The sequence below is a fragment of the Pelodiscus sinensis genome, chromosome 10 (assembly GCF_052426305.1).
Source record: "Pelodiscus sinensis isolate ZL-2025 chromosome 10, ASM5242630v1, whole genome shotgun sequence".
Taxonomy (NCBI): Eukaryota; Metazoa; Chordata; order Testudines; family Trionychidae; genus Pelodiscus; species Pelodiscus sinensis.
The window spans coordinates 50,539,767-50,560,270 of record NC_143061.1 but is presented as its reverse complement, the minus strand read 5'-3'; the positions used below and the strand labels follow the sequence as shown (position 1 = coordinate 50,560,270).

Sequence of the window (20,504 nt, the reverse complement as noted above, 5' to 3'; positions counted from 1 at the left end):
GCACCTCCAGAGAAACAGAGGCCAGGGACACCATTCCTACCCAGCCTGGCTAATAGCCATTGATGACTCTAACCTCCATGAATCCATCTAGCTCTTTTTTAAACCCAGTTAAAGTCAGGTCCCTAACAATGCATTTCATTTGTAGACCTTACAGCTCTTTACAAAAATGCATAAGTGTTATCGCAGTTTTACAGAGGGTGAACTAGCACAGTGCAATAAAATGATTGTGTAAATTGAAGAGCAGGTCAATGGCAGAGTTTAGATTAAAATCCAGGTCTCCAAATACTTAAATCTATCCTGTCTATTAGAGCATACTACCTGTTTGATGTTTGCGTAATTGGTCTCTCTCCATTATATTTATTAGAGTGGGTGTGGGAGTGTAGCCTCATTCATGGGGTCCACTTGTCCTATCCCCTGGGCTGTACATAATAATGAATGGTTTATTATGTTCAGCCCCCCATTATTCATTATAATGAATAATGTTCATATACAAGAGCACAATATCAATTATACAAGAAAAGTGAGATGAATTATAACATGGAAAAGGAAGCATTTATGTGAATGTAAATTGGAAGGGAATTTTATCAATGAGTTGCTAAATTTGGAAGAATGTCTGTGTGGTGCTCTCAGTATTATAGTAGTAAATAGACATAAGCCTTTTTTATTGTGCATATCATTATGTGCAGAGTGAGGGATTTGACATATGGTTGCTCTAATTTGCATGTAAATTAGCAACAACTGTGCTTACTTTTTACAGGCTCAACTGAGTACAAAATCTTTAAAAATATATCCCTTAATCATGTCTAATATGCTTCCTCTGCCACTCCTGGTAATGATTATATAACAAATAGCCCACCAGCCAGTAGTATAAGTATTATTATAAACATGTTTTTAGTCATGGGCTATCATATGCATTATTAAAGACCTATATTTATCTATCTTCTGTCATCAGCTTCATAGTTATCTGATGCTGTCTCACTCTGAGGGCACATTGCTGCTGAAAATGGAACAGGATTAATCCATTAGCAGCCTGTGGGTTCCCTCTTCTTTCTAGAATAGGGGTGAGGATCAGGGACCGCTGACCCACAGGAAAACCATCAGGGGCTGCACATAAGTGAGAAGCAAAAAAAGAAAACCAAAACTTTCACTGAGTTGGCCCCCAACTGAGAAGAAGAAAGACACTCCCCACATTCCCCTCGCACACCAGAGCCTGGGGGGGCCGCAGGCTAGTAGAAGTTATGTGCTCCAGACCCACGAGAGGATGGCGGGGAGACTAGAGCGCCAGCGTGGTCACCCCAGTGCTGGGGGTGGGAGAGCCCAAAGTCTTGGGGGCCAGATCCAGGCAAGCCAGGACTGCATCTGACACCCGGGCCTTTGGTTCCCCGCCCCTGTGCTAGAATTTCTGTTTTCAATTTCTGTTTGGCTCTGGTTTTCAGATGCTGCCTTCTTGCTTATTAATTCTACCACGATTCAGTTGGTTAAGTCTGGTGCTGCACTCCTAGGGTACGTCTAGACTACAGGCTTTTGTTGACAGAGGCTTTGTCGACAGATACTGTCGAGAAAGAGCGTCCAGACTACATCCAGTTCTGTCGACAAAGCAAGCCGCTTTGTCGACATGAGAGTGTAGACGCAAAGGACAGTGTAGATGCAATAATGCCTTCTTTCGACATTATTCCTTGTAGAATGAGGTTTACAGTCGTCAACAAAACTGCCAAGTTCTGTTAACATTATGTCAACAGAACTTGGTGGTAGTGTAGACGCAGGTATAGTTTGTTGACAAAACTCTGTAGTCTAGACCGGCGTTGCCCAAACTATGGGCCGCGGCTCAGTACCGGGCTGCGGGAAAAAAATACTGGGTCTCAGCGTGGCTGCCAGGGTGTTCCAGGCTCCCAGACTGTCTGTGCAGCGCCGGGTTCCCCAAGCCCTCAGCTGGGCTGGGCGGATGCAGCCATATGTTTCAGGCTCCTGGCAGAGGCATAGTGAGGGTTACTAGGTGAGCTCTTATTGCTGGCTGCGAAGGGTGTGGGGAGTGGAGGAGGGTTGGATATGGGCCGCAGAGAAGCAGGGTTGGGGCAGTGGGGCTGCTCGGGGGAGATAGGGAGGGGAACCGGCTGGTGGAAGCAGGGCTGGTGGGGCAGGCGGGCGGAGGCAGTGAGGCTGGCTGGGGCAGATTGCGGGGCTGGCTGGGGAACTGGCCAGTGGAAGCAGGGCTGGCTGGTGGGACGGGAGCAGTGGGGCTGGCCGGGAAAGATGGGGGCGGGTGGAGAGAACCAACCGGAGGAAGCAGGGCTGGTGTGGGCAGCTGGGCTGGCTGGGGGAGATCAGGAGAAGCGGGGGAGAACCGCCAGGCTGGCAGAGGGTCGGGGTAAGCGGAGATGGCCGAGGGGGAAGCAGGGGGAAGAGAATTGGCCAATGGGGAGTGGGACTGATCTGGGCGCACACAGATCCTGGGGTGCTGCCTGTCCCGTGCATGGTCTGGGCGAAGCAGGAAGGAGTCAGGCCTCCTAGATTCCATTTTGCTACCCCCGAGTAGTTGTGAATTGCCTGGCTGGTGGACACACTCACTCAGCATGTGTTGACCAGCCAGGAAGTTGGCAACTACAAACTGATACACCTAATAATAATAATAATAATAAAACGTACCTAATTAGAAAATACCGGACATTTTCTCAGTTGGTTTCTGGACAGAACCTTCAAATACCAGACTGTCTGGTACAAAACTAAACACCTGGCAACCCTACCCATCCTAGCACCCTCACTCCTAGCCAGATACCCTCTCCCCAATCTGCTCTTGCTCCTGCCTCCTGGAGTGCCTGTGCGGCACTGGGTCCCCCAATCCCTGGCCTGTGTTGGGTGCAGGATGCAACGAGTGAAACAATGAAAATTTATTCATTTTTCATTTTTTATGTTGTTTTATATTTTGGGGCTGCAAAAAAAGTACTGAAAAAAACCCAGGTTCCAACTAAAGTAAAAGTTTGGGAAACCCTGGTGTAGCCAGCTTTCTATCCATCTTACAGTCCAGGTATCCAATCCATATTCCCTTAACTTGCTGGTAAGACTATTGTGGGTGGCCGTATCAAAAGCTTTGCTAAAGCTGGCCCTGGGGGCTTTAGGAGGACCAAAAACAACGTATTTGCATATTCATCATTTGCTTAATGAATATGCAGATGAATGTTACTGGTCCTCCGAAAGCTCGTGAATGGATTTACTGGTCCCCGTGTCAAAAAATTTGGGAACCCCTGGTCTAGACACACCCCTGCTGTGATAGCTGACTCCTTTTGGTCAGTATAGAGAGTATTGTTAATTTTTTCTCCAGTTTCCATCTAAGTTGATGATAAAAGTTGAGACTCTTAGGACCTCTGGAACTAGTTTGGATTTTGTGTGAAAATTGACTTATTGTCCCTTCTGATGAGTACCTTATTATGGCCTAAGTTTTGTGGCTGTGGACATGGTTCAAACGAAAACAAAACCATGGTGTGATGAGTGTTTAGTATTTTGTAGCTATTTTCTCAGTTATTAATAGAATTTGTTGGCTAACACTGCCTTGTACATTTGCAGGTTCAGAAGAAACTAGACATGATGAATGAAGATTTATTAAGTGATGGAACCAATGATAATGAGTCTGGATTTTGGGAGTCTCTTAAATGGTAAAAGAAGTTGTCTGTTCATTAAATTCTGCCGGTCCCTAGAGACTTGAAAGACTGGTGTTTGAAAGATGGCCCTAAAGTACCAATAATCTGTAGCCATCCTGTTCTAAATGGGACAGGGTTTGAGTGTTTAATTTTTAAAACTACACTATCAGTAATTCGTGAGAATTCACTTGATTCAGCTGTGCAGAAGAAGGGCATTGCTTTAAACTGTGGTGTCCAACATGCTAGCCACTAGACACATTTGGCTATTTGGCCAGTTGAGTGTGGCTAGTTGGCTTGAACAATATGGCTGTTTGGCCAGTTGAGTGTGGCAACTAAAATGATTAGGGGTTTGGAACGGGTCCCATATGAGGAGAGGCTAAAGAGACTGGGACTTTTCAGTTTAGAAAAGAGGAGACTGGGGGGGGATATGATAGAGGTATATAAAATCATGAGTGGTGTGGAGAGGGCTGATAAAGAAAAGTTATTTATTAGTTCCCATAATATAAGGACTAGAGGACACCAAATGAAATTAATGGGTAGTAGGTTTAAAACTAATAAAAGGAAGTTCTTCACACAGCGTGTTGTCAACCTGTGGAACTCCTTGCCAGAGGAGGCTGTGAAGGCTAGGACTATAATAGAGTTTTAAAGAGAAGCTGGATAAATTCATGGAGGTTAGGTCCATAAAAGGCTATTAGTCAGGGGATAAAATGGTGTCCTTGGCCTCTGTTTGTCAGAGGCTGGAGAGGGATGGCAGGAGACAAATCGCTTGATCATTGTCTTCGGTCCACCCTCTCTGGGGCACCTGGTGCTGGCCACTGTTGGTAGACAGGATACTGGGCTAGATGGACCTTTAGTCTGACCCAGTACGGCCGTTCTTATGTTCTTATGTTCACTGTAGTGGCTTAGAACTGGTTGGACACCGTGGCTTTATAACGGTGTTCTCCTTCTCTCTTTGCTTTGTAAATAGTTACCATGTGCCTTTCTTGGAGCCTTTGATCTCTGTACACTTCTAAAGCAGTGGTTTTCAAACTTTGAGTTGTGACCTAGTAATGGGTCATGGACTGTCAGGCACAGGGTCACCGTACTACAGAGTGACCAGCGGGGCTACTAAGGCAGGCGTCCTGTCTGTCCTGGCACCGTGGAATACGCTGAACCTCAGAGCCGGCTAGTAGCAGTTCTGGTTCCTAAGCAGGGGGTGGAGGCCATGTGGCTCTGTGCTACCCCCACCCTAAGCACCAGCTCTGCTCCCCCACTAGGCAGTTCCCAGCCAGTGGGTTCCACAGGGTAGTGCCTACAGGCAAGAGCCACGTGCAGAGCTGCTTATGTGCCTCTCCCTAGGAGCCGGACATACTGCTGGCTGCTTCCAGGACACAGCGCAGTCTGCGGTGCCAGGACATGCAGGAAGCCTGCCTTAGCACCCATGCTGCACTGCTGACCGGGAGCTGTCAGAGATGAGTCCATGCCCCAACCCTCTGCCCCAGCACTGAGCCTCCCCCAACCCCGAGCCCCGTCCTGCACCTTGAGTCCCCTGCCCCAACCCCATCCTGAAACAGTGTTCTCTGAGCGCATTGAATTTTCTTATGCGCACCAACATGGAGATGATGTGCGACACATCACCTTCATAAGGTGCACATAAAATTCATGTGGCGGAGATGGTGACAAGTGGTTGTGAAAAAGGAGGCTCCAACCTGGGGCAGAAGGTGGGGGTGCAAGAGATCTGGCTGGGGGTGGAGGCTCTGGGGTACAGGTGGGCATGAGGGGCTTGGGTTGCAGGAGGGGGACGCCAGGTTTTGGTCTAGAGATTGGGGTGCAGACTCTGAGCTGGGGTGGGCTTTGGGGTGGAGCGGGGGATGAGGGCTTTGGGGTGCTTAGGTTTGGAGTGGACTCAAGGTGGGGCAGGGGGTTGAGATTCAGGCTTACCTGTGTGGCTTCGTGCTGGGGCCAGGGTCTCTTCCCTGCTGGTCCTGGCAGCTTCAGGGCTGGGGAGAGCAATCTCTCTTCTGACTGCAGCCATGAGCACCTGCATGGGGCCATGTAGCTTAGGGGAAACCAGGGCCTGGAACCCCCTCTTGCACCCGAAACCAGTCATCCTCAGCCCCACTCCAGTGCTTGCGCACCTTAAGTCCCTCCTTGGCCCCACCCCAGAGCGTGCACTCTAGTGAAAAGATACGTTGGGTTACAGGCAACAATTTTCTTCAATTGGGTAGGGAGAAAATCTCATGGTCTGCCTCCTTAGAGCTAAAGAGGTCTCATTAACTGGATTCTTCAGAGCTCATCAATAATATAAGCTAGTTGCATGCTTGGTGTTTCCCTTCCCTCCCAGGACCTGAGCATAGTGAGTCTGCAGCACACTCAACCCCTGCCAGACCTGGATGTGAAAGATTTAGTCTGGGGAAAAGCACATGACATTGCAGATACATAGAAATATTCTAATAAGGACTGTATTTTTCCTGATTTCAGGGGATTTACAGGTGGGCAGAAGAATGACGAAGTGAAACAGGATAAAGATGACGTGATTAATATATTCTCTGTGGCATCAGGACACCTGTATGAAAGATTCCTCCGGTTAGTCTAGAGATTGTAGTTTTTTGTTTCTCAGTTGTTAATTTGATGCTATTGCTATTTACTTAAAAGTAGTTGGAAGCTATGGGATCCCAACAAATCTCCTTTTCATAATAATTTGACAGTTTCTGTTATCGATGAATAGTTTGGTAGAAAGTTGTTGAAAACACTTGCCATAGGTCTTCTTACTTCATGTTAAGGGTAATATTGAAAACCATGAAATCCAGTGGTAAAACTCCCATTAGATTCAAGACAGTTGGAAATTTTAGTGTATTTTATGAACCTTTCTGTTTATGTAATTTACAGGAAGTGAACTGTTAAGGTAAGCTTTGTTTAGTAGCTGTCACTGAGATGTAATATCATTGTAGATTCTCATTGTTACAAACCAATTGGCAAAGATTAAAAAATTGATTTTTAAAAGTACAAGATATTTATTCAGTGACTTATATTTCTATTAAGTATTTTGCCATTTACAAATAGCTAAAATAGATTTAAGCCTTTTATCTAATAGATAATAGGGCAATTGATTACTGCCTTAATATTTGATTTACTGTATATTGGATTAGACAACAACCCACTTTGTATATTCATGCAAAAATTGTTCAATATTTTAATAAAATGTTTTGTATTTAAGCATGGAAGCTGATTTTAATAGGTTTCAGGCAGCTGTATGTTTTGCTTTTTTGCACAAGCGTCAGTAATCTGGCACAAACTGCATTCATTAGACTATTATGGGAAAACAACCACCTGTAATCGAAACATTAAACAGAGCTTTCCACAAAACTGGGCTATTCTAACTTTGTCTTAGCACTAACACTAGTTGTCTTTACAGTTGTGGGATTATTTCCTATTGATTAAATGTACAAAAACTTTGTTCTGTTTTGCTTTTAACAGTATAATGATGTTATCAGTGCTGAAACACACTAAGACCCCGGTGAAATTCTGGTTCTTGAAGAACTACTTGTCACCTACATTCAAGGTTTGTTACTAAATTTTTTACAAAGGGCACAAGTAAAAGTAAACATCTTTTCTAAGAGTTATTACATTTATTATCTTCATACCTCATTTCTTTTAACAGGTAGAGGAGTCCCATACTAAGCAACATAAAAAGTTGTATATAATAGTTTATGGATATTTATTTGACAAACAAGTATAGTTGCAATCTGTTTCTTCTGTTTAACATGTTTTTGTAAGTGAAGGTCAGTTTGACAGTGCCTTAACTTTGTAAGGGGACATATAAGGCGGGAGGAGTGCATGGCAGCAAACTTGGAGTAAGGTGACTGTTAAACAGAAGAGGCTTCTTTTTAAACAGCACAAAGACACTGTGTGCAGCCTGTCATATAGGGGTGATAAGGACAGAGCAGGAAGAGGCAAGCCCAGAGATGGGCCGATGATTAGAGGCATGGAAAAAGTTCCTTAAGAAGACATTAAAAATATGAGGACCTTTAATTTTTGAGAGGAAAATAATTGGTGGTATGAAAGAACAATCACCAGGGTTATAGAGGAGGCCAGTTGTACACACATACTAAACCAAGAACATGGGGATTCAGGAGACAGCAAATAAAAAGCTAATGTATGGAAATACATTTTTACATAATGCGATTAAGCCGAGGCAGCAAGGTATACAGGCAGACAGCTTAGTAGGATTCAGAAAAGGATTACATGTGTATATTGATGAGAGAATATATACATATGATACATCAACCCTGATGCTCAGGGTGACCTACAGATTTTGCTGGGTCCTGGGCAAGGTAGTGGGGCAGGCATCGGGTCCGGGCATCGGGTGTAAGGGGCTGGGCTGGGGCTAGCTTCTCCCAGCTAGGCCTTCACTGTGACCTGGTGTTCTGGCAGTTGCCATTGCCATTGTAGCGGTGGTGGTGAATGGGAGCCCCAAGCTCTGTCAAATCACCACCTGCCACCTTTCCTCTCCCCCTGGTCTGCCGGCCAGCTGATGCTCCAGGAGATGAGATAACCATAAATGCCTAGGAAGAAGCATCATCTATAGGCGTGTTAATTTACAGCTGTTTATTAATGCAGTTTTGCACTTTCTTCTGTCTGGCATTGGCGGCCCATGGGTCTGATCTCGCTTGGCTGTTCATTCTAAATGAAGAGTCTGTTTATATAAAAGAAAAATTAAGGGCTAGATTCTGGGACCTTACAGTCTATGCTGTCTCAGGCCAGAGAACAAATTGTGACTCTCAATTTATTCGCTCCTTGTTCCGGAGGGGAAGTAATATGTTCCTGCCTTTGGCCATCAGTAGATCAGTTCCCTGCTCCATGCAGACTCTGCACAAGGAGTTTGTTGGACAAGTAACAGTCTAGGGAAAAGATACCGGTTAAAGCAAATTTAGGATTTTAGTATCACTAAGACTTCTGGTTACTTTTTCTTTTCTAATGCAGCACATTTTCAGATGGTACATTGAGATCTTGGGAGCATACAAAGCCAAAGTCAGTCAGCCAAAATCATTTATTGGGCTTTAATTGTATTAAAAACTTGGCATTGATTTATGCCATTATATTGTTTGATTACTGAGTTTATTAAAATATAGCAGTCCTTGACAAACTCTTTTGCAATTATCAAATGAGTTAGAGGGGAATAGCAAGGGAAGACGTATTAGAGTCTCTAGTCCCAGTTTTCTGCTGATCCAGGATTGTTCTCTGTGTGCTTTTCTTCAGGGTTTATTTTAATTGTTCAACAACTGGGACATCTCCCACTATTCTTGGGAAACAGTGGACCTTGTTGAGAATCTGTTCCTGATGTTTCTTACCTTTTTCCCCCCTTTTATTTTTATTCCACTAATGTCGTCTTATAAATCAAACCCCTCACCCTGTTATAAAATATAAACATGTCATAATTGTGGGATGAAGGGATCCCAAGATGTTTAGATGGATTTCAAAGACTACATTCTGACAGTTGCATTGATGATGTGACTTTCACACAATGTTAGGACTACATTATGCAGTCTGTTTTGGGGGGGGGGGTTTGTGTGTGATAACAATAGAATTATATTTAGCTGAGAACGAAAACACCCTTTAAAAAAAAAAAAAGTGGCTTACCCAAAGGCTGCAAAATCTCTTGGGCCTTTTCTTATTTAAAATTGATTTTGCTTCTGCCTTGTTTTTCTATAATGGACACATCCAGAAATGGATTCAAGACAAATAATTTTTCCCTCTCCAGGAGTTCATTCCATACATGGCAGAGAAATACAATTTCCAATATGAACTTGTCCAATACAAATGGCCACGATGGCTTCACCAGCAAACGGAGAAACAGCGCATTATCTGGGGTTACAAGATCCTTTTTCTGGATGTGCTGTTCCCTTTGGTGGTTGATAAATTCCTATTTGTGGATGCCGATCAGGTAAGCTATCTGGCAGTTTTGGGACTGTTGGCAGGAATTACACGGTCAGCGTACGCGTAATTAGAGTTTAACATAAATAGAGTTAAACACAAAACCACCTATGTTAAAGGAACATAGTAAAGTAAAGTACTTAATTTCTTTTATTGGACCAACTGCTCTTAGTGGAAGGGACAAGCTTTCAAGCTTCACAAAGTTCTTCTTCATGTCTGGAGAAGGTAACCAGAGTGACTAAACTAGATGCAAGGAGTAACAGATTAAATGTAAGGAGTTCACAATTAATGCCTCTGCAGTTGTAGGATAAATCTATTATAGGCTGCAGGGCATATTACTAATTTTTTTAATAAGCCACAAAACAAGCATCTTTCTTAAATCCATGTATTTTGGCATCCAACAGAATGATGATTTTAAATTCCCAGGTTCATATTGAAAGTGTTGTACAGTCCTTTGAGGACAAGGACTGAGAGGTCAGATAGAGCGACAGCTATGGGTGTGTAAACACTGCAGTGAGACACCTGTGGCTCATCTGTCTCAGCTCAGAATAAGGGGCTGTTCAATCATGGTATAGATGTTTGGGCTCAGGCTGAGCACTAGGACTGTTCCTCCTGTTCGGGTCCTATAGCGCAGGCTCCGGCCTGACTCAGCGGGCATGGGCTGGACACAGATTTTTAATTGCAGTGTAGACATACTCTAAGGTGGGGCTGGGAACCTTTTTTGGTTCCGGGGGGGGGGACACTGACCCACAGAAAAATCAGTTGAGAGCCCCACACGAAAAACCCTCAATGACATGGTGCCCGACTGAGAGGGAGAAAGACACTCCTCACATTCCCCTCGCGCACCAGGGCCTGGGGGACTCAGGCTAGGAGATTTTGTGGGCTCCAGCACTGTGGTGGGGCAGCAGAGAGGCTGGGGCACCAGCACATGCTCCCCAATGCAGGGTTGGGGGAGAGGGGCTGAGCATCGGGCTGGATCCAGGCAAGCTGAGGGCCGCATCCGGCCCCTGGGCCTGAGGTTCCCTACCTCTGCTCTATTGTAGGTTCCATGACCTAGATACCAGTTTCTCCTTTAATAGCTTTAACTCTAATAACGGAGTCTATTTTGGATTCTTTACATCTTTGATACTTGAAGACTGATAATGTGCATTATCCGATTCTGAGTTGCTTGGGGGCAGGGGCATTATGTTGGTGCACTGGTATGATGTAGAATGTGCCAGTAATAAGTAATCTTTTTCAAATGCTTATTCAACTTTAACTCTATGGAGTCCTAACCCCTGCCTGATAGATAACCCCCTGTGCCACCTTTTAAAGGGTCTGTGTCCACAGTAAATAAAATCCATTTCCATTTCCCTCTGCTAGATTGTGCGCACTGACCTCAAAGAGTTAAGAGATTTCAATTTGGATGGTGCACCGTATGGCTATACTCCGTTCTGTGAAAGCCGAAAAGAGATGGATGGCTACAGGTTCTGGAAGTCAGGGTACTGGGCAAGTCACCTGGCTGGAAGAAAATATCATATCAGGTACTGAAGAATTTAGAATTACCAGACAGATTGTAGGGCTCTTGCTGGGATTTAAAAAAAACACCACCACAAAAACAACAACTTGTGAACAATGTGAAACACTTGCCATTGTTGCTGGCAAACGTCGATTGATTTGTACATGTATGCACTGAAATCTGTGTCACCGGTGTGTTTGAGAGTTTGCTCAATACTTTATTTTTCTGGGCTATACCATGTAACCTTGGGAAGTCTCTGAATTTCCCACTTGACATATAAGGCTAGAACATTGTGTCCCTCAACAAAAATGATTAGGGGTTTGGAATGGGTGCCATATGAAAAGACTAAAAAGATTGGGACTTGTCAGCTTAAAAAAGAGGAGACTAAGGGGGGGATATGATAGAGGCCTATAAAATCATGACAGGTATGAAGAAAGTGAATAAGGAAAAGTCATTTACTTGTTCTCATAACATAAGAACTAGGGGTCACGAATGAAATTAATAGGTAGCAGATTTAAAACAAAGAAAAATATGTTTTTCTTCATGCAGTGCACAGTCAACCTGTGGGACTCCTTGCCAGAGGATGTTGTGAAGACCAGGACTTTAATAGGGTTCAAAAAAGAACTAGATAAAATTCATGGAGATTAGGTCCATCAATGGCTATTAGCCAGGATGGGTAGGAATGGTGTCCCTAGCCTCTGTTTGTCAGGGGTTGGAAATAGATGACAGGGATGGGATCAGTTGATGATTACCCGTTCTATTCACTCCCACTAGGGCATCTGGCATTGGCCACTGTCGGCAGACAGGATACTGGGCTAGATGGACCTTTGGTCTGATCCATTCTGGCCGTTCTTATGTTCTTCTTTGCTGTAGCTTTTGCAGATGTTACTTTGCTTTTGGTGATGTTAGTTGCCAGTTAGACATATCTGGGTTAAATTTAGAAGATAATGAAAGAATGGATAATGAGACAGCAATCTTAAGATATTGTTTTTGAAGAGTCTGAATTTATACGTCACAACCTAATTCCTCTGGGTGGGTTCAACTAAGATTACATTGTTTTTGAATTTTGTAAATTAATATATCAGTCAGGCTGCAAGTTATTAACAACTGTGTTGTTTGTGTTTAGTGCTCTATATGTTGTGGATCTGAAAAAGTTTAGGAAGATAGCTGCTGGAGATCGGCTCCGAGGACAATATCAAGGTCTTAGTCAGGATCCTAACAGTCTTTCCAACCTTGATCAGGTTTGTGTACTTCGGGACTTTTAATTTTTGCAGTTAGATGGTAGCTTTCAGCTATTTAAGATTCTCTTAATTCCTATCAAAGTCATGTATTTTTTCTTCTTAAGGCAGCTTGCAGTTAAATCTGATGCTTTATTCAGAGTTGACATTTGCTTGCTTTAATTCTTCATTCCCTAGTACATGGTAGCTATAAGCTAATGTTGTTCTAATGCACTTTACCGATCCTACACCTCTAATTGGCTTTATCAGATACCATGACTAACTTTCAGCAGCAATAATATGTGACCATTGTGCTGTAGTACATATACAGTACGTTGGATTCTAAGTTCTGTAGAAGTTCGATGTAATTTGAGTTCAAGACACACCACCACTCGGCAGAGCTTTTATGTTGGTTTCAAAGTAACCAAGCCCTGAAATGGCATTATGGAAGGGATCTCCAAGATGAATGCTTATATTGCAATTATATTGTAGTCCTTTTGTACAGAGTGTTTTAGCTCTTCCGAGATTGCGTTGACTCTTAACACGTTCAGTTTCCCACTGAAGTCCTACATTGGCAGCAGCCACAATTCAAGTTTCCTCACTGCTTTGCAGGTGTCCCTCAAGACACATCTCTGTGAGAGAGACAATTCTCCGTGTGTGTTTGTTCCATGGCTTCTCACCTAATACAGTCAAGGCAATGCCAAGTGTTATGGAGGCTTGTTTGGTCTTAGGAAGTATCCTCAGACCACCAATTCGGATAATATTTTATAGGTCAATGAAAAGTTTTTAGATTGTAATGTTTGGTTACTATTTCCCGATTGGAATTAGGGTTGTGGAGGTGAAAGTCTCTCTCTAACGCATTACTGATTTCTTGAACTGTCCAGTCTGTCCTGGGGTTTCCTAGTAATAGGCCAAAGAAAACTTTATGTATATTCAAATACTCATCTTTCTTTATAATGTGCCATGTGTTAAACTGTATATAGTGAAAAGCTTACAGGGGTAGCCAAGTTAGTCTGTAACTGGAAAAACTTAGAAAAACAACAAATAGTCTAGCAGCACCTTAAAGACTATCAAAACATGTAGATGATGATATGAGCTTTCGTGGGCAAAACCCACTTCTTCAGATGACTGGAATATTAAAAATGACTTTTTGCATCTGAACTTTACACAGTGTTAGAATAATCTTGTGTGTAGGTTACTAATGTTTCCATTAGTGCTAGAAGTCAGTGGGATTGTTGGGCAGAGTATTTGGGACCATTGCTCTGTCTTCTAAACAGCAGTACACGTGCCAACAGGAATCTCTTGTTAATATCTCTTAAGAAATAGCCATTTGAGCTAGCTTACTGCAGAAGTGAGGATTTGATAAGAGATACGCATACAACTATCAAATGGAGTTAAAACCTCACAAGATGATAAATGAACTGATGTTTAATTTTGAATACTGAACTCTACAATTAACTCTCATAGATTTTGTTTGGGTAATGTTATCATTCACTTTCACTCAGTAGAAAACTCTTACTTTTCTTCTTGGGTGTATAGTACATTCTGCTCTTTAGGTTAGACGTTCTCATAGGGCAATCCTTGGGAATTCTAAAGGTAAATGATTTTTTCCCCCTCACTGTTGTAGATACCACTAATACATTTTTGTCCTTCAAATAGGATTTGCCCAACAACATGATCCATCAGGTGCCCATTAAATCACTGCCGCAGGAGTGGCTTTGGTGTGAAACATGGTGTGATGATTCTTCAAAGAAGAGAGCAAAAACTATTGATCTGGTAAGGCCATTATGGCTCATAAGTAGATTAAATTGGTTTATATCTTAGCATGTTGTTATAAAGTAGAGATATTAGCATTTTCCTTTGGCAACTGGCCAAAGTAGAAATGACCTTTCACCAACACATACTGGTTGGCATCCCTGAGTCGTACACAACAGGGAGAAGGGCCTTTCCCCAGCTGAACTGAGTACTTGCCCTCTTTCTTCCCCCCTCCTTTCCGTAGACATGATAGGCCCCACTAAAATTAACCCAACAGGGTGGGGGAGAGAGAAAAGTTTTCCTTTTCTGAGGTAGCCTGCCCTCCCAGACTAAAGAACCCCACCTCCCCTGAGCTGTCTGGGTATTTTTAAAAGGTGCCTGATACCCACCTCCTCCCACTTGGAGGCAAGTGATGGGAAGTTTAACTGTCAGAGGCTGCCTGAGACACTGGCTATTTCTGGGCATTTTATAGATGATGATGTGGTCAAGGATGAGCTCCCAGCCTTTTAGGAGGCCCTATGGGTATGTGAGCACTAAAGTTACACAAATGGACAGATTTTGAAATGAAACCACTAGGATAGAAGTCAGTCTGTCATGTGACTGATGAATTTCAGGAATTTTAAACAGAGGATTAATGGAACCTTGCTCCCCAGCCATAGTTTCCTGTATGTTGTGCGCCTGCGTAGTCACACAGCTGTTTTCTGAGCTCCACTCAGAAGTTCAAAGCTGACTGTGCAGGGGCAGGACGTCCTCTCACTGAACGAGCAGCTAAACAGAGCTAGCTGCCTGCTTGAAACTGAGCAGCTCCCAGAGCAGTTAAAGGGAGATAAGGAGAGAATGAGTGGTGGGGGAGGGGGAGGGAGTAAGTAATTAATTGGCTGAGGGGGAGTCAAAGGGGAGGGGAGTTTGGAGAGTCCTGTCTGCACTAGGAGAAGCAGAAACTCAGCACTCTCAAGCCTTCTGGGAAGGAGGAGATAAGGGGCTGACTGCATGGTGTAGGTGGGAGAAAGAAGGGGGTGGGTGAGTGCTGCAATCTGTCCAATGAGGTGGAGACGGGGCAGTTTGTTTGGGGTGTCTGACTCACTTGTTGCAGTCCTCTCTGGCTAGATTGGAGGGAGGAAAGCAGGCTGCATGTGGTGGGTGTGTGCGCACGCGTGCCAGGAAGACGTTTGCATGATTACATTTCACACAAAGTTTGCATAGGTGCCAATGGTTTAAGATAAGAAAGAAAAATATTCTTTCACCAGATTTTTTTTGGAGTGTGGCAGATATCTAAAACTCTGATCTTAATGATTTTTTTAAATCCCGTGTTACTAATTAATACCTTGTGTATTGTATTACATTAGGGCCAGATGTTTGCCATTTAGTAAAGTTCTGGCTCTTATGAGTCAGAAGTAGTGAGTACTAAGTGTGATGCTAGTTGTGTTGTAGGATGAAACCTTATCTGCAAGCTCTTTGAAACATGCATCTACAAACCCTGAGGTCATGTGTTAATTTGTTCTGGGGCTTCTACTCTTTGAGTTTTGGGAGGGGAGGGGTGTTTGTATCGGGGGTGCACATCCACACACTACCTCAATATTGGTGTTTCACAGAACAAATGTTAACCTGCCCAAAAGAAAATTCAGCCCGCCCAGGGATAGAAAATGTTAGCGGGAACATTGCTGGGGAGGCCAGTGAGAAAGAGACCTCAAAGCAGAGGAAGTGATAGTTTGCATCATCATGGGTAAAGAGGTGGATTCTAGTGCTGTTTTGAGCATGCGAAGATGGCAGATGCTTGAATGACTGACCCCAGAAGATGGAGAGAGTAGTGCTTCCCAACCTCTCCAGGGTGTTGTGAGGCTATCAGATACTACGGTGATGAGGGCCATATATGTACATTACATAGATTATCCACATCCTTACTCACCAGCAGTTTTCTCTCTCTGCATTTTGCAAGCATTGCTTTACCCCTTTTTCCTGTATTGATTGTATAGCTAATTACAGGAATGGTTTTAGAATGAGTTGGGAATAGACTTTAAACCTGTACTCTCTCTGCCAATTATGAGACATGCTGCAGCAAGAAGGGTTTTCCTTTCAGTTAGTCATGGATGATAGTGGAATTACAACTACTCTCATCCAGTAGGACAGTGTTTCTTAAACTTTTTAAGACCAAGGAACACCAAACAATATTTTTTTTTTGAGGAACACCAAGGATTTTTTGTTGGGGGGGTGGGGAAGTCAGGGGAAAAAGGGTTGGGAGGGAAAGTTACTGAGGAAAAAAAGTCACCTGCCCCTTTAAGGGTGGCCATTTTGAATTCTGTTCTCCATGGCACACCAGTGCGCCACGGAACACAGTTTAAGAAATACTGCAGTAGGAAGTGTTTCCCATATTCAGGGTTTTTTTTTTTTTTAAGATAAGGTAAATCTGGGGCTTGAAAATACTCGAGTTACCACAGACCTGTCTTTTTAGCATGTATGGAAAGACCATCTGTCTTAGTAAAGAATTCTGTTTCATTTGCAGTGTAATAATCCAATGACCAAAGAGCCCAAGCTGCAAGCAGCCGTGCGCATCGTCCCAGAGTGGCAGGACTACGATCAAGAAATCAAACAGCTATACAGTCATTTCCAGAAAGAGAAAGAATCAGGAACCATTGCAACAACAGATGGGATGAAACAGCAAAACAGAAAAGGTAAATTGTACAGTCTCCCATTTAGAAAAATGGCTTTTATTGAAACTAAGAGCTTGCTAAGAGTTTACATAATATGTAATGGCTTTTTAGTGAATTTCTTCGCAGCTGCTGGAAAATAATTCATGCTTGACCATTTTAATGCAAGTGTACTATGCCACTGTACGCTAGTGTCTTTATTTGGGTTTAGTGAAAGTCCATTGTAGATGACATAGGGAAAAGAAATTTACTGGCACATTCCTTAACATTCTGTTCATTTTTCAAGATGCAAATGCTTTAACAGAATCTAGGCTAAACAAAATGCCTCACAGTTCTGTGAATTGAACAGAATGGGAATTTTTCAGACATTGAATATCATCCTTAATGTACTGGAGAACATTTGGCTGGACACAGACTTCAGTCTCCTGCTGCATAATCTCAATTAGTTTTCAGCACAAGGTGCACCTGCACCAATGCAGACAATGGAGTAAGTGCTTGTACGAGTGGCTCTAACCCATTTTGAACATTGTCAAGAAGGCCTTCATATCTCTTGATTTTAAGTAAATTGTTTGTGAAGCCTATCTCCAATACATGAGTGTAGTAGCTTTGGTTTGCATTCTGAATATTGGTAATATATAGCTTACCCAGTATGTTTCAAGTCACTCTTAGCACTTTACAAATATTAGTCAAGAAATGTACAGGAGAGCAGACTTGCAATTTGGGCATCATTTTGACCACAAAAAGCAAGAGCATATATGAAGGGAATTGTGTGGCAGGGATTAGTTAACATGAGCACAGACCTGAAAGCTGGTGGGTGAAGGTTCTGAAATTTGGGCCTACCTCTCAATTTTTCAACAGTTGAAGAAAAATGTCATTTAATACAAAGGTCAGAGGATTACTGTGTACAGGCTGTCCAGTTTTACACATGACTCATGCCCAACCCATCAATTGATTTTCATTCTGTTTCTTTTTATTTCTACAGATCTAGGAGTACACGTGGAATTATGATCCATGGGAAAAATGAAGTTAGACTGTTCCATAGACAATTTTTATATCAAATACTAGTTTTTTTTCCAGTATGTCTGCAAAACTGCTGAATAATTGAATGGGATGATGATGTTTGTGTTTTTATCACTTGCCTTTGGGTTGATTTCTGCATATGAAATAGGGTCAGAGTTACTGTTTTTTGCATCTATGGAGGAGATGAAAGTGCTTACAGGGGAGTGTAGAATTTCAGTAACAGACGTTCAAAGTACATTGAAAAGCAGCAGGTCTGTTCATCTAGCTGTTGCCACATACAACCAGTGTTGGCCATGATACTATTAGCCACAGGTATCTTACCCAAGAGCACATGGAAAATGCATACTCAGCGAGTGGTGGGACAGCGATAGCATGAGTCCTTACCTCAGGCGAGTGTTTTGAGTTGGAGCTAGTTTTTTCAGGATACATGAAGCTGGGAATCATACCTTGAACTGGTCTAATGTTATGGTTTTCAGATGGTCCATCTTCTACAAGGCTCTGTTCATTATGCCACTGATACAGAATAGCAGTTTTCATTATTTAAATTAAGACATAGCATCTGTTTCCTCATTTTTGAAGAGTTGGCAAAGAGACCCACATCAGATAAAAGCAAACATCCACTTTCAGCTGCAATGATACTGAGGTTAATATTTTGCAACTGATAGAAAAATCAGGATTTTTTTTTCTGACTTTTCTTTTCCCCCTAAATTTATTTAATTAAAAGTGCCCTTATTTTCCCTTCACACTCTTCAGAGTTTTTAAAAAAATCTTTAGGGCATTAATAATGCTGTGGTTCATTGTTTCATGAATGTTTTTGCTGTTTATGAAAATCTGTGGAAGTTTTTGATCATGTAAATTTAATTTTTCTTCAAACACAAGATGTTACATCAATAAAACCTTGGAGTTCTTAGGTTTTTGTGTCAGTTCTCACATTCACCCCTCTCTTTCTTTTGATCTTCTCGGTCTTCCTTTCTGGGGAGCTCAGTAATGGGTTCCTTCTGTGTACACATGTTTTAGGTGCTTTGCTGCAATATGTTTAATTCAGGTGCAGAGAACAGAAAACCTCTTTCTCTGAGTAACTACGGATTCGTGTCCTTAGTTTCTTCAACTGTAAATTTTTCAATAAACTTCTTGGAGGTATTAATTTTAAAACAAACCATGGCAGTAGTTCTGCCACTTGAGTACACTTATAAAGTCAGTTACTATCTGCTCAGGTTCAGTGTGTAAATTTTTCCACTAATGTGACTGGGAAATATATTATCAAAACAGAATTTCCTTTAAGAGACAGTTGGAAAGATGAGCTGAGAAATTTGGTTTGTGCTCAGATAGCACTGTATGTCCAGAACACACAGCTCCTGGAGAGCTGGGAATTCAGGCCCTTCAGTCAAGGGGAAGAAAAGTCTCCTTATTTTATATTCCAACAGCTTTGAAAGAGCTAGGTCTTTGTTTTCAAACCGTATGCCTAGGTGGCTGCCAAGAGGGCACAGAATGCCAGGTGTGCATTTAGCTGGCCCTTTGTGAATGAGCGCAGGTGCAGCAATGGGCTGTGCTTTTTCTTTTTCAGAAACAGGCCCCAAGCATTGTGGCCAAGATGATGAGTTTCTGCATTAGTCTGAGTTTAGTTTTGAGTGTTTTCTTTTTAAAGGTGGATGTTCTGTGTTGCTGGTTGTGCTGTAAGCCTACTTTGCATGTCACTATTTGAGGTAGGTAATTCTCTGAAATCCACTTCTAGGTAGAAATTGGCTCAGATAACCCTAAATTTGTGTATAGAACTATTGTACTGTTGTGTGCACCTGTTTTGTAACTGAAGGGACACGTATTTTTGGCGGGAAGAGGTTTTTAGTTTCACTTGCTTTTAGGGCAAAAGCAGATGCCTTTTATTTCATTACCACCTTTGAAGGCAAGATCCCTTTTGCAAATAAAATGGAGCCATTGCAGCTTGAGTGATGGTATGAGTATCAGTTCAGGAAGTACAGAGCAGTATGCATCTGCCACTGATGCATTTTAAACACCATCTCATGCATGCTGGCCATACTCCAGCCAGCACACTATCGCCTTTAGAACTAGGGAAGTTGCTTATAGCATTCTTCCGAGTGCTGGACAGAGGGGAAATGGCTGCCTGTGCAGATGGAAACAGGGCACAGCAGAATTTGGCCCCAATGGCTGTTGCATTGTGCAAGTGGGGTTGAATTTTACAAGCATTTGCTATGATAGATACCTACATGAACAGACACAGAAAATAAGGACTCCCTTGAACCTTTTGTATTCCAGTACTTCAAGGGCATTTTTAAAATATTAAAACACTCCCTGCCTGCCCCTGATACTAATTGATACAATGTGTGTTGCCTATCTGGCAGATGGTTATTGCACAGGCATTTTTTAGCAGCTCTTCGATCCCCAGCATGGCAGCTTAGCAGTAGGGAAAGGGGGGGGGCCCTCTTTTGTGACCAAAGTCATGTTCAGCCAGTGAGTGGGACAGGGTTTCATCAACCAGGAATTCATTAAACTGATGTTCAGCTCAATTCTGTCACGTCACGGTAACATAGTGTATGTATCTTCTATCCAGCAGCTCTTAATGCACCATTCAGACATTGTTGGAGCTGTAATAATGAAGGATGGAAAATGAGATGGAGTTTCAACTCATTCCAGTGTAAATTTAATCTAGTTTTATACATTATAAAGTTTTTCCCATAAAAAGATCAAAAGCCTAAGTAAAATAGGTGCTAATAGGAACCCTCAGCAACTTAAAATGAATGTTCTTTCACAGGGTTCTGAACAGCATGCCAACACGTGTGCTGAGTTCTGATTTTTTGCTTGTAAAAGT

At 42.7% G+C, this 20,504-nt stretch overlaps 1 protein-coding gene across 4 annotated transcripts in view; it reads left to right on the top strand.

Moving 5' to 3' along the window:
- Positions 1 to 18,590, top strand: part of UGGT1 (UDP-glucose glycoprotein glucosyltransferase 1) — an 87,227-nt gene extending 68,637 nt beyond the window's left edge. For all 4 annotated transcript variants that reach the window (XM_075938349.2, XM_075938348.2, XM_075938346.2 and 1 more), the window contains 9 exons: positions 3,559 to 3,647; positions 6,093 to 6,197; positions 7,089 to 7,173; positions 9,373 to 9,555; positions 10,908 to 11,068; positions 12,170 to 12,284; positions 13,920 to 14,036; positions 16,516 to 16,684; positions 17,643 to 18,590. In XM_075938349.2, the coding sequence (XP_075794464.2) occupies positions 3,559 to 3,647; positions 6,093 to 6,197; positions 7,089 to 7,173; positions 9,373 to 9,555; positions 10,908 to 11,068; positions 12,170 to 12,284; positions 13,920 to 14,036; positions 16,516 to 16,684; positions 17,643 to 17,668 (1,050 nt within the window). In that variant the 3' untranslated portion in view covers positions 17,669 to 18,590. The remainder of the gene's footprint in view (positions 1 to 3,558; positions 3,648 to 6,092; positions 6,198 to 7,088; positions 7,174 to 9,372; positions 9,556 to 10,907; positions 11,069 to 12,169; positions 12,285 to 13,919; positions 14,037 to 16,515; positions 16,685 to 17,642) is intronic.
- Positions 18,591 to 20,504: the final 1,914 nt, after the last annotated feature.